Genomic DNA, 12,696 nt, shown 5'->3' with positions numbered 1-12,696 from the left:
CAAAAATACCAGTGGTTAGCTCTGCCTGGCTGAACAACTCGCCTTGGCTCACTAGAGATGTTCACATGTGGCAGAGCCGGGACCACCTTTTAGGTGGTGGAGCTGGATTGTTAAATTGGCTCGTTTTTCCCCGAAACCTCACCGCTGCGGCTGTCGGAGTTGGCCTGCTGCTCCTGTTGAGTGGAGAGCACCAAGAACAATATGCGTTTTCTGCCATGTGTTTCACTAGGGCACGCTGGATTTGTGTTTAGAAGAGAACTGCAGCCGGGAACAATGTTTCTCTTGAGCAGAAGAGCGCTGTTTTCCCCCCATCGCTATCACAGAGGGCAAAGTGAATGTTTTGATGACTTTGGCATCACTCAAGAATACTTAAAAACCATTTGTTTTTCAGCAGGTCCTTTGACAGAAGCGCAGGCACTCAGCATTCAGGCCACAGCATCCTCTTACTGTTGCCTGTATTCTCCAAGGTCAAATTGAATCCTTGCCTCTAACCATTAAAAAAAAAAAAAAAAACAACGAAGGAGCGAAAGTGGAGTTGCTGAGGAAGAAATAGAGGAAGATGCACATAAATATCATTTGCAGCTTGTTTGGCCTGGTGGCTTTATCTCTTTGAAAGCCCTTGGAGCTCCCAGCCTTTCAGACTTGTGTGCTGCTTTTTTGTTCGTTAACTTTGGCGCTGAGACTATATTTAAATACAAATTAAAGCGGCTTGAAATCTCTGGATTTCCGTGGGTTTCAGTGCTGCATGGTCCCGTAGACTTGCAAAACACGAGTGCTGTAGCGTTCTCCCACCCGCTAGGTGCGGCTAATGGATCTAGCAGTAGGGACCCTTTTGATGTCTTCTGAATTAGCAGCAAGCACCGAACGCCGGTAGCCTGCTTCACGTCGCGCCTTCTCCGTTGTACATCTCCGGTTTCACAAGTTAATTAGACTTTTATTTTTCTTTCCTTTACAATTCTATTCTAGGAGCGCGTCCGCTTCAAAATATCAGGTCCAATTTCACTTTTTCTCATCCCTAATATGAAGTAGGGTTGAAAAGGAAGGCAGTGCTGATACGAATTGAGTCGCTTTATAGTGGAGAAAGGCAAAAATGTGGCGTGTAAATAATCCGGAACTGTTAGCAGGGAAAGAAAAGTTGTAGAAACGATGTTTTCGGTGTTTGTTCTTGTTTTCTCAGGCATTTAGATAACCAAAATGCTCTGAATTCTGTTATGAAAATGCCATACTTGAAGTGTTCTGCAGTACATCAGCAGTTCTTCAGTTAACAAGTTTAGATTAGGAATACTAATACTGTATATAATACTAGAAATCACTTGGGTTCGGAGAGAGGTTTGCCCCGTCCCCATTGTGGCTAACAGTTTGGCTTCTGTTTCTCTAAAATAAGAGTAATGTCCAGCACCAGTGGAAGGAGTTATGTTGCGATGATTTATCTGTCATTCTATTACAGGTGAGTGAGAGGAATTACTCACTTTTGCTTCTTGCTATATTTAACCAAAAACATATTTCTACGGAATTTCTCATTGGTTTGGTGATACTAATTTTTCTTAGTGGTGTATGAAATTCAAGTACTTTTTAATGAGTTCAAAGGACTCGCCAATCAAAAGAAATGGAGGCTTAAGTAACTTTAGACATGGTTGCACTTACAGCCTGAAGGTGAACTTGCTTCAGAATATGAAGTTGACTAAGGGTCATCTGGACCCATTTTTTGCACAAAATTATTCTCTTGAAATTATTCTCCAGTTTCTTTTCCCTTGGCGCGCAGGCTTGGGTACTAACGCAAAGCGATTCCTGGTATGTAATCGTCCCAATTTGTTTGTCAAAATTTATATCAGTCACAGGCTGTGGTTTAACGCCTGAAGTATTTTGACTTTGAAATACCAACCGTCACTAAATGCCGCCTGGGCTCAGGTTGCATTTCCTTTACACAAAATATTTTGTGGCCAAGTGCTTTGCCCTTAACTCCGTCAAAATGTGTGTATAACGATTTCAAAGCCAGTGCGCTTTTTAGATGTCGTCGCGTAGTTAGAGGGAGCCAAAATTTCTTCTTGGCTTAATATTTTATGCTGATCAAATGATAAAGAAAGTAAAGCTCTTAATTATACATTTTTATCAGCCTGCAGAGCCAGCTATTCTTATTCACCTGGAAAGCAGCCAAATCCTTTTGATACTGCAAATGATGTGGCATTAGGAAAAGCGTGATAGGCCAGTATGGCTTTCCAGGTGCCTCTTCAGATCAGATAAACACAAGCGTTATAATATTATCTGGAATTAACGTAATTAATTTTTGGATCTGTTTTGATCTTAACTACTTCAGGATACTGCATTATCCCTGCGAACATGGTATGGAGCACCTCTGAAGGGCACGTGTGTTATGGAAGTGGCAATTTGGTGTTGTAGCTGAGCTGAGGTTCTGCTCGGTACCTGGAGAAGGCTCCCCCCGTCCCCAGCAGGAGATACGCGGCGTTTTCTTGCAGTTACGCTGCTCATTCCTTTGGTCCCAAATTAGTTTTTTGAGAATGGATAAATGAATCTTCTCCTGTCATTTAAACTTAATTAAAAATCCATACTGCTAAGAAATTTGTGCCATATTTTCCCTATATTCAGAATGAACAGTCTACTTCTAACAGCTATTTCGAACAAAACTTCCTCTGTAACTGAATTAATTGAATCCTAGGAACAGATTATATTAGGGGAAATTAAGCTCTAAGTAAGCAAACCATTAACAATTATGATACTAAATTGCCTGTGACACAGATTGGTCAGGTTTAATAGCATAAAGTGTTTTCGGCGTGCGAGAAGTAAATTGCAGAAACCAACCTAGGCTTTTTTTTAAAAATCTGTGTATGAGGAACAGATCCTCAGTTGGTCTTTGCAAGAGAAGAGCTCCGACAGGTGGGCAAAAGAACCGCCGCTGCTAAAGCATTTCTAGTGCTTCTCTGTGAAACAAACCCAGATCTTCCTTCTCTGTTTCATTTCCTACACTTTTGTTCCCCAAGGCTGGGAAGCCCGTCCCTTGTAACAGTCTAGAGACGAGTTCGCCATCTCAATCATCTTTCATAGACTCTCTCCTTATGTAAAATTAGCAGATATTTGTTTCTTCTTCACATTCTAATGGGAGCAAGTTTCGGTTTCCATCACAGAAACTGGTCCTAATGACCATCTGGAGAGGACTCGCCCGCTGATGATTTCTTTGTGCTTTTAATTTTCTTTTTCTACAAAAGGATTTTAAAATATAAGCTCTTGACACATAATAAGGTCTTTGTTTTGAAATGCATCTTTCAGAGTCGATGTACATCATAGTTATTCTCAGACCATATTTCTATATGCTGGATATATCATGTTTGTATTTTGGGATGTGATATTTTAGTATGAAGAATCTTTGCCTTAAAGAACTGCCAGAATAGTTGTGCGAATACAAAACCACCTCAGTTGCCATGCTCTGAGTTTTAAAATAAAAAGGGAAATCGTCCTCACTCTTTCTTAGCAGAAAGCTGTTGGGAAGCACTTTATAAGGAAAAAAATCAACACGAAGTGATGTGTTTTCTCGTCTTCTGTAGGCAGTAATACCGAGGTCACAAGCATCTGGTCTGCAGGTTTCCAGTTAGCTTTCCAGCGGAGCTGGAGTTCTGCGCTGTGAAGGAGCTTTCAACTTCAGAGCCTTTCGATATATTCATACAAAACTTATTTTGCTCACCTTCTATACCAAGTTACAATGGATATTTAAAGCAAATATAATTAATAGAAGGTGTTCTTGACCAACAGGAATCCAAGCAGTAACTCCTTTGGCTTTCATGAGTTGTGGAAGGTGGCTGTTGCTGGGAGGAGAGATTTGTAGCTCTGCCGGTGGTACCCTAACGTGTTGTTTATTAAGGAAAAAAAAAAAACAAAACCAGCAAATGACACCTGAAGTGAATTTGATATCTGTGGAAAGCTTTTGTAGCTGAAGTGCAGATTTCAGTTTAGTTTGGAAATAAATTCAGTTGCTTCATGAAAGAGTTAATATCCTGTTGTCACGCTGAGATTGATAGTCAGAGGAAATAGGAGGTACCTGGAAAGAACTTCTGATTCCTAATATTGCAGAAGTTGCCTTTCTGTTGGCTTGCCTCCCCTCTGCTTTGTTATTTTTAACCAGGCTCCCTAATCTTTCCTTTTGCCTCTAACCACCTCCCAATTTCCTGCTCGCTTCTTCCCTCTGTTTTTTGTCCAAAATATTCGCTTGTTTTTCCCTTTTCTTTGCAGTGTGAGTGGACTGCAGGAAAGTGAGTTAAGATGAATGCCATAGCTGTTTTTACAGTGTCTATTCTCTTCTGTGTTTCATGCCTTTTTGCTGCTCTTGGTGTAAGTTACTTATTCAAGGAGATTTTATGTAAGAATATGGTTCGAATAGGGGAACACGTTTCTGAACTTCTCAGTGTTGTACTTCGGGTTGCTGTGTATACAGTAATTAAAAATGCTCTACTTCAGCTCTTTAAAATGTCTGTATTCTAATTTATTGAGCTAGAGTTTTCTCCGAGGTAGTTAATGTGCGCTGAAGACCGTTCCTTGGACGCTGCTGGGAGAGAGACATGTTCCTTGTTTAGGTTCATTTGTTGGATATGTGTTTTCAAAATAATGTGAAGTTATGGCTTGTTTTCTTTTCCCTCAGAATATTCCAGTGCTTTTTCAAAACAGCGTTCAAAAACGTTAATTGGCTTAAGTAAAGTTCTATTTCATTGTAATTTTTTGAGCCCACCAGCAATGCATCTTAAATATGAATTTTCTCTTCAGTAATTAATAGACAACATTTGCTTTTCTTTTGCAGATTGCATTCTCACAACACAGCAACTTTATGGACCTGGTACAGTTCTTTGTGACATTCTTCAGGTACTTTTCATTTAAGATAGCTAAATGTTTATTCTGGAGGAAAAATATTTGGGGTTTTTCACTGTAGTGTTTGGGGGGGTTTGTTGTTTGCTTGGTTGGGTTTTTTCAATTAAATATCCTGCTTACGTCGCAGCCTAGAAAATGGAAATCCCTACCATGTTTCAAGTATTTAATTAGGAAATACGTTAAAATTGTCTGCCCGTCGTTGCAGATGCATCTTGTCTTGTGCATGCTGGGAAAGAGAGGTTAGAGGAGGGGGTGGAGGCTTTTTGAAATGGAGGAGTTACTTTTAAAGTGGTATAGAAGACATCTTTTGAGTTACCACATCACCCAAATAATGTGTGTCTTAAAGAAATTGCAGCTATTCACACATCGTCAGAAACAAATCATAAATTAAGGAAGTAATTTTGCAAAGAATTAAGCAGGGACTAATTTCGACCTCTTTAGGGTAGCACCTTTTGATTTGAAACTGAACTCTGAAAATCCGTCAAGTTAAATACAAGCCTAGGTTTCAACACAATTGAAGCCAAATACCCTTCTGCCCTTCATAAACTGCTTGCTAAAGTTAATTTCTTAGGGCGATGCGAACCGATGATGCCGTAGGAGCTGGAACCAACAGAAGCGATTTCGATAGCTGTTTCCTCTTCCATCCTTCAAAAAATCATAGCCCTGACAAAGAGGTTCAATGTCTCCCCAAGCATAGCAGGCCATCGCTTTAAGGTTTCAAAACCTAATGTGTTAGCCTCTGTTTTAGGAACTGTAATACTCCACAAATATAAACCAATACTTGATCAATACGGAGAGCTCCCTCAGGAGGGATATACATGGAGTAAACAGTACCCCAGATCTTACAACCTGTTTTAAAGCAAGCAATATTATGCCTACTTTAAAAATGCCTAATATAATGCCTGATATAATGCCTACATTAAAAATGAGCAGTGGGAATAATATCTTGCTTTAGATTCCACGCTAAATTTAATTAAATCAAGGAGCTCCAGATGGGTCCTTCAGACAAGTGGTTAATATCAATTATTTTTTTAGTATGTAGCTTTTACGGAGCAGAGTGTGCTTTAATGCAATCCCAGGTAAACAGCAGACTTGAACCACCACCTTGCTTCCATTGATATGAAGGAAGTCCTACATCAGACTTAAGCATTTTTTCTGCTGAATCCATCACAATCAAGGTCTTCCCTAAAAATCTTTGTGGCAGGGTAATTACTTGTAAGGAGAACAAGGAGGGAAGTAGTTGGTTCCTTAGTTCCTTTTTAATGGCATATGATCAATCTGCGCTTTAAAAACTATCCATTAGTTCTTTACAGACCCAGATCCACCTGCATATGAGAGTTTGGAACTCTTTAGTATGAGTAACTCCTCCAATTCCATTATTGGAAGAGAAGCACAGTTTGAAGCAGAAGATATGAGCATTCTATATCTCAATGAGCACAAGCAGCTGAAGATATGTGTCCAAAAGTTAGGCAGATTGCAGATAGTTAGCAGTGATTTTCCATCCCTCCCTCACTGCTATCACATGGATCTCCTTGAGAAGTAATTTTGAAATATTATTTAACATCCTCACATGTCAGCGAAGTAAGAACGTCTGTATTTGGCAGAAGACAGTTTATTGGTGTTTTCGAACCAAGCGTTAATAATGCATTAAAAATTCTTCGATTCTTTAACTGTAACTGCGGCTAAGTTCCTCTCCCAGTATTTTATTTTACAATCACTATAACTTGCTAAATAACCAGTGTATTAGAACAGCGTGATTCATCTTTGCTGTTTGTAGGGGAAACTACTGAAACACTTGCATTTTCAGTGCTCTGGGGTGCGTTTCATAATTACAGTTGAATCCAAGTTAGACTATAAATAAGCGATATCTGATAGCCCCCTGTGATGGCATGAGATAGAGTCAGCTAAAAGTTTGCACACTAAGCAGAGGCAATTAAAGTTCTTTCTGCAAAGCCTAAAGACAGTTGGCGAAACCACCTTTGAGGTATAGGCCACCTCGAAGTCAAAAACTGAGGTATCTCTCAATTCTTTGGGTGTAATGGATGCACAAAGAGACTTTGGCCTGGAAAACGGATGTTTAAAATTACTTTCCTTATCACGTTCAAGGGTCTTGCTTCATTTGGCCATTCTGTGGGAAATTTTGTGGGAAATTTTCTGTGCTGCTGATGCTGAAGCACATTCCCATCTTCCACAAGTAATTCTTTCCACTGCATTGTAACCTCATCCTTTTCTTCCATGCTACTGGAAGAAACATCTGTGCCTTGAGCTGAATGGGGAACCATAGAGGGAAATGGGGGGTTTAGATTCGCAGTTTCATTGGTGATGTTTGTGATGATTTAGGTCACAGAATCCGAGACTGACGGGGGTTGGAAGGGCCCTCTGGAGCTCACCCCATCCCACCCCTGCTGGAGCAGGCACCCCCAGAGCAGGGGCACAGGGCCGCGTCCAGGCGGGGGGTGAATGTCTCCAGGGAAGGGACCCCACAGCCTCTCTGGGCAGCCTGTGCCCCTGCTCTGGCACCCGCACAGGGAAGGGGTTTGTCCTCATGTTCAGGGGGAACTTCCCGTGTTCCAGCTTGTGCCCGTGGCCCCTTGGCCTGGCGTTGGGCAGCACTGAAAAGAGCCCGGCCCCATCCCCCTGACACCCGCCCTTCAGGTATTTATAGGCATTGATGAGATCCCCCCTCAGCCTTCTCTTCTCCAGGCTGAACAAGCCCAGGTCTCTCAGCCTTTCCTCACAAGGGAGATGCTCCAGCTCCCTGATCACCTTGGCAGCTCTGTGCTGGGCTTTTTTCCAGTAGTTCCCTGCCCTTCTTGAACTGGGGGGCCCAGACCTGGCCGCAGCCCCCCAGATGTGGCCTCACTGGGGCAGAGCAGAGGGGGAGGAGAACCTCCCTCGCCCTGCTGCCCATGCTCCTTTCCATGCACCCCAGGGCACCGCTGGCCCCCTTGGCCCCAGGGGCCCGGTGCTGGCTCAAAGGTCAAGGCAGTCCCTCCAGCGGGCACTGGAGTACAAGCGGGGTTGCCAAACCCCAGCGCTGCTCAATGCCTCCATGAGGCACACAGTGTTCTGGAGAAGCCAGGAACCCAGCCATGCATTTAAACAACAGCAGTCACTGTGGAGCAGGACAAATGGGACTGCTGGATTTGATTTCCATTTCATTTAAGAGCGAGGCTACTTTGGGTGAGAGGGGGTGTGCCTCCCACTTAGAGGTGCTGTGAGACTCTTGGAGCTCGTTCCGGAGTCAGTCCTCAGTGCAAAGTCGGGTGTGTGGCTGTATGTTACCCTTATTTTATTTTGCAACACATGAACGTTTTATTTTAAGCTAAGAAAATGTCAGTGGATAAAGGTTGGGTAGAACGGTGAAGTTACAGGGTCTTTAATATTGCATTATAATTGGAGCCGCAGGAGAAATGATATTCTAACCGTTGTTAACCTTTGCAAAGCTAAGTGAACTGCAACCAAACTGGGTTTTTTCTGTTTCCTCCTCTGCTTTTCGTAACCATAGCTCTTTAATTTACAAATCTTGCTGTTGTCTTTCAGCAGATAATTTCAGCTATTTTGACAGTCTCTAGCAAACAATTTTATTAGTATCTGTGCTTCCTTGTCTTCCAAAAAAATCCATGTATGCTATCACACTGATATATATATTTCTCACCAGTGTACTTTTGCATACAGAAGATGTGAAAATATTTATCATTTTGAATATTTGGCCTTCCAAACTCACATTGCTCACCCATGATCCTTCTTCTTCCTTTTATTAAAAAAAAAAAAAAGTGCATCTGTATTTCTTCTGTGCTTTTCTGCTTTATTGGCCAGTTCTGTAGAGATTTATAAGAGGAGTATGAAGAACATTTTGAACAAAATAAGGCTTTGTAAGCACCAGAAGAAAGAGCAGAACAAGAGTTGAAAGCATGGCTTGCGTTCTTACTGGCCACCCAGTTGGCTGTAAAGCAGTCAAGGTGCGTGCTGGTACCCGTGCAAGTTGTTGGGAGGAGACCTCCTGCTCCAAAACCAGGAGGGTGGCAGCAAGGTGACAGCACGTCACCGCTGCCATTCCTTTTCCTCGTGTAGCAGCCCGTAGAAACCCAAAATGAGGGTATGGAGGCACTGACCAACAGACTTGCCTAAAAGATGAGAAGTGTGAAGTGAATAAAACTGAAGCCAAAGGGTCCTGCCAAAGAAGCTGTTGAGCCCTACAGGGTATAAAAGACCTATAAACCCTATAAACCAGGTTTGCTGTCTCCAGGAAAGAAGCCAGGAGATGTGGTGAGGACCTGACGGCCAGCATCACTTGTCCTCTGTGGGGGACAGAAGGGGGTGTTGGCTGGACCAGCTGGCCTACACATTTGGTGTTTGTGGGGGTGAGTGTGAATGGGTATAATCGATTTTTCTCTGAGGTTTTGTTAAATAAAATCACCTTCAGCCTGGATAAGAGGAGGCTGCGGGGAGACCTTACTGCGGTACTTAAAGGGGCTGGTAAGAAAGATGGGGACAGACTTTTTAGCAGGGCCTGCAGCAATAGAACAAGGGGTGATGGTTTGAAACTGAAAGAGGGTAGATTCAGGCTGGATGCAAGGAAGAAATGTTTTACAGTGAGGGTGGTGAAACCCTGGCCCAGGCTGCCCCGAGAGGTGGTCGATGCCCCATCCCTGGGAACACCCAAGGCCAGGCTGGACGGGGCTCTGAGCGACCTGGTCTGGGTGAAGATGTCCCTGCTCACTGCAGGGGGTTGGGCTGGATGGCCTCTAAAGGTCCCTCCCAACCCAACCCATTCTGTGATTCTCTTCTATGATATCATGGGGTTTGTTACATTGATTTACCATAGACCTCTGATGTTTTCTACTGCATTTCTGTCCTGCATCCTCACGTGGACAGTTCACCCTGCTGCTGTTTGTCTCGTCTTTCATATCTGCCCTTGAAACATCCTTCTAGGGGTGTTCAACACTGACACTCTCTAGTCCCATCGTAGTCTTACAGTGATTATTAGATAAAGTTACAAGTTTTCTGTTTTCATGGTGGCACATGAAACCTCATGTGCCTCTGCTGAGGTCTGAATATCATATAGTGTCATTTTACTTTGGTGCAAATAATTGGACTTGTTCCTCAGAAGAACTTCCGAGGGAGCGCTGTTTGTCTCCGTACAACAGTCAGGCAGATGGTTTAATGTGCTGGATATTGTTTTTCCTGGCTGTAAACACTTGCCCAGTGTTTTCAATAAGTGGGAATGGCCTGTTGCAATAATTCAAATCTGGTGTTGTGCTGCAGATGTTTTATTTACCCTTTTTGCTTATTAAATAATTTCTTACTGCAGTAGAAGTGGCTTTCCTAAATATGTGCCTACAGTACAGTCTGCATCACTTTGTTTTCAAGGAAAAGGAAGAGCTTGGGAATATATTTATGTAAACTTCATCTTGTTAGAAATAACCAGCTCAGCACCCATGACTTCCTGCTTTCCACGTTGTCCTCATCACTCTCTACTTTGTCCTCCACAACGGTCACACGTGGCCCAGGGCAGCGAGGCCATTTGGTCTCTCCTCCATTGATTAGTCCCATCATTATCTGCGCCCATTTATGCTTTTGGCCTCTAAAGCCTCCTGTGACAACATAGTGGTGTGATATAAGCACTTTGGGGTTTTAAACCTTCATTGAGAGGGATTTAGCTTATAGCGTTGACATCTTAATTTAGGATTGGGTGTGTGTTGTGTCAAAGCTGCTCTTCTAGTCAGTGCGGGTGATGGACACCAAAGCACAGTTCGGTTACCAGACCTAAGGGTCCGCTCCAGGGTGAGCCGCAGAGCTCTCCGCGGACCGCTGGCTGTAGTTCGGCTGGGTATTTCTCATGAGCTGAGTTGTCAAGAAGACCAGGTTAGTGCAGAGACTACAGAAGAGGAGAACTGAGAGTGGAAGGCGCCTACAGGGCCAAGGCCATGCTTGGTCCCCGGTCCCACTTGTAGCCTGCTCAAACGTCCCTGCCTTCGGAGTAGCTTGTTCTCGTGCCTGAAAATAGAATGAGGGGAAAAAAATCTTCAAAACACAGGTCAAAAACAACACTGATTTTCGTTCCAGTTTCATCATGTGTCCCATGATTTTTGGTATGTTTATTTAAAGCTCCATCTTCTAGACCTGCAAGATGACTTTTTTCCCTTTATTTAATGTTATCCCCATTGTGATACCATAGATAGACTTGCAAATCTGAACCCTAAAAAGCAAACCAAAATGAAATAAAAACCCCAAAACAAACAAAAAATCAGACAAATTCATTAACACCTGCTTTCCCAAACGACCTCAAACCCTTAGCTAGACTGATCTTGTGTTTCTGGAAGCTGCCACGAGTTTACAGGGTGTCAGGTTAGTTGTGCTAGCCAATAAGTAGATTTTTAAAACAGGCACAAAAGAAAAATCGCATCACCTGCCACAAATAAGGCGAGTCGTGGCTTCTTAAACCCAGGTGCCACGTTCAGATCAGGTCGTGAATCTGTAGATCAGCTCTGTTGGTTTGCTGTTGGCTGTTTGGCAAAGGCCAACTGTGCAAACCCTGTGCGCTCCCGCGTTGTATACTTGTTCCGATTATTTCGAGGTTTAGTGCATCGAGTACTTCAAAATGTGTCCTATAATTCTCCAGCACATTAAAATTTACTTCTAAATAGCACTTAAATAGCTTCCAATTCATCAAAATAATTTGGAATGTGTTTTTTCTAGTAATCATTGCAGTGCTTTCTGAAATTATTAAGTGACCTATATATGTTAAAGCATATTAGTATTGAAGCTGCTGTATATTTTGGCATTTAAAATTGCCATTTTTTACTAGCGATTCTGATGTTGATAAACATTGTAGGAGAGTTTAATAATTGGGCCCTAATATGCCGGATGGATTTTCTTCTTTCCTCCTGAGAATGCGTCATATCAAAGTGCTGATGAAGTTTTCCAGCCATTTAAAAATGAAAGTGTACTTGTTTGAAGAGTTTTAAGGATACCTGGAGTGGAGCGAATGTCCCCTCTGCTATGAGAAGGAGCTCAGAGTACAGACTAAAACCAGACAGGGTGTTTAAGTTCAGATTTTTGTGTTGGGATGGGAATACTCTGTGGTATAAAGAGCGCTGAAGGCTTATCAGCTAAGGATTAACGCATGTGTTGAGGCCAGCTGAGGGGAGATTACTTCTAGCTGTGTTGCTCATTTATTGTACTTAAAGAGTCTAATCTTAGATAATCTAAACTTAAATAATCTAATAAATAATTAGGCATTACTTAATTAAGCTATTTATCAAATAGAATATTGTCCATAAAATCTAAGTGTAACTTCTCCCTGTACTGCAATATTTGTTGCTGCATAAGCAGAAACTGTTATAACTTGTATAGGCCAATGAAGGCTGCATTTGGTAGAACCTGGCCCAAATGAGGAGTCGTGTTCAAATTTCCGTGGGATGAAAAACTCTCCGAGGGTGTTAGATGGCTCTAGATGGCTCCTTTTCCTTCCAGTCTGGTTTCACATCTGAGTTTTCTGATGGAAAAATTGAACTGCTCTCAAACTGGGCTCGTTCCTGGCCTTAGGAAAACAGAAATCCAACCGCTGATAGTTGAGGTACAGCTACTGGGTGAGCTGCTTTGCCTGTACGTGACATCTGCAGGACCGCCTGCAGACTACGCTGGCATGTTACGAGCCCAGGAACATTTCTGTCCCCTCTACTTTCTTTTCGGAGAGACAGATGGGGAGGAACGATACAAAAGCGTTGTTTGAGATGGGAGGAGGTGCAGAGAGACTTGAACAAACATTGGATTTCAGGGATGAAGGAGGCTCTTGGTAGGCTATTATTTTTGGAGGGGAAA

At 42.6% G+C, this 12,696-nt stretch overlaps 1 protein-coding gene across 1 annotated transcript in view; it reads left to right on the top strand.

Annotated features, from left to right (window-relative positions):
* ATRN (attractin) overlaps positions 1 to 12,696 on the top strand; it is a 159,788-nt gene that overhangs the window by 109,924 nt on the left and 37,168 nt on the right. Inside the window, exon 25 of the mRNA XM_064448827.1 lies at positions 4,802 to 4,863. Coding sequence (XP_064304897.1) covers positions 4,802 to 4,863 — 62 coding nt within the window. The remainder of the gene's footprint in view (positions 1 to 4,801; positions 4,864 to 12,696) is intronic.

The sequence above is a fragment of the Phalacrocorax carbo genome, chromosome 4, assembly GCF_963921805.1.
Source record: "Phalacrocorax carbo chromosome 4, bPhaCar2.1, whole genome shotgun sequence".
NCBI lineage: Eukaryota > Metazoa > Chordata > Aves > Suliformes > Phalacrocoracidae > Phalacrocorax > Phalacrocorax carbo.
This window is presented reverse-complemented; position numbering and strand designations above follow the sequence as displayed.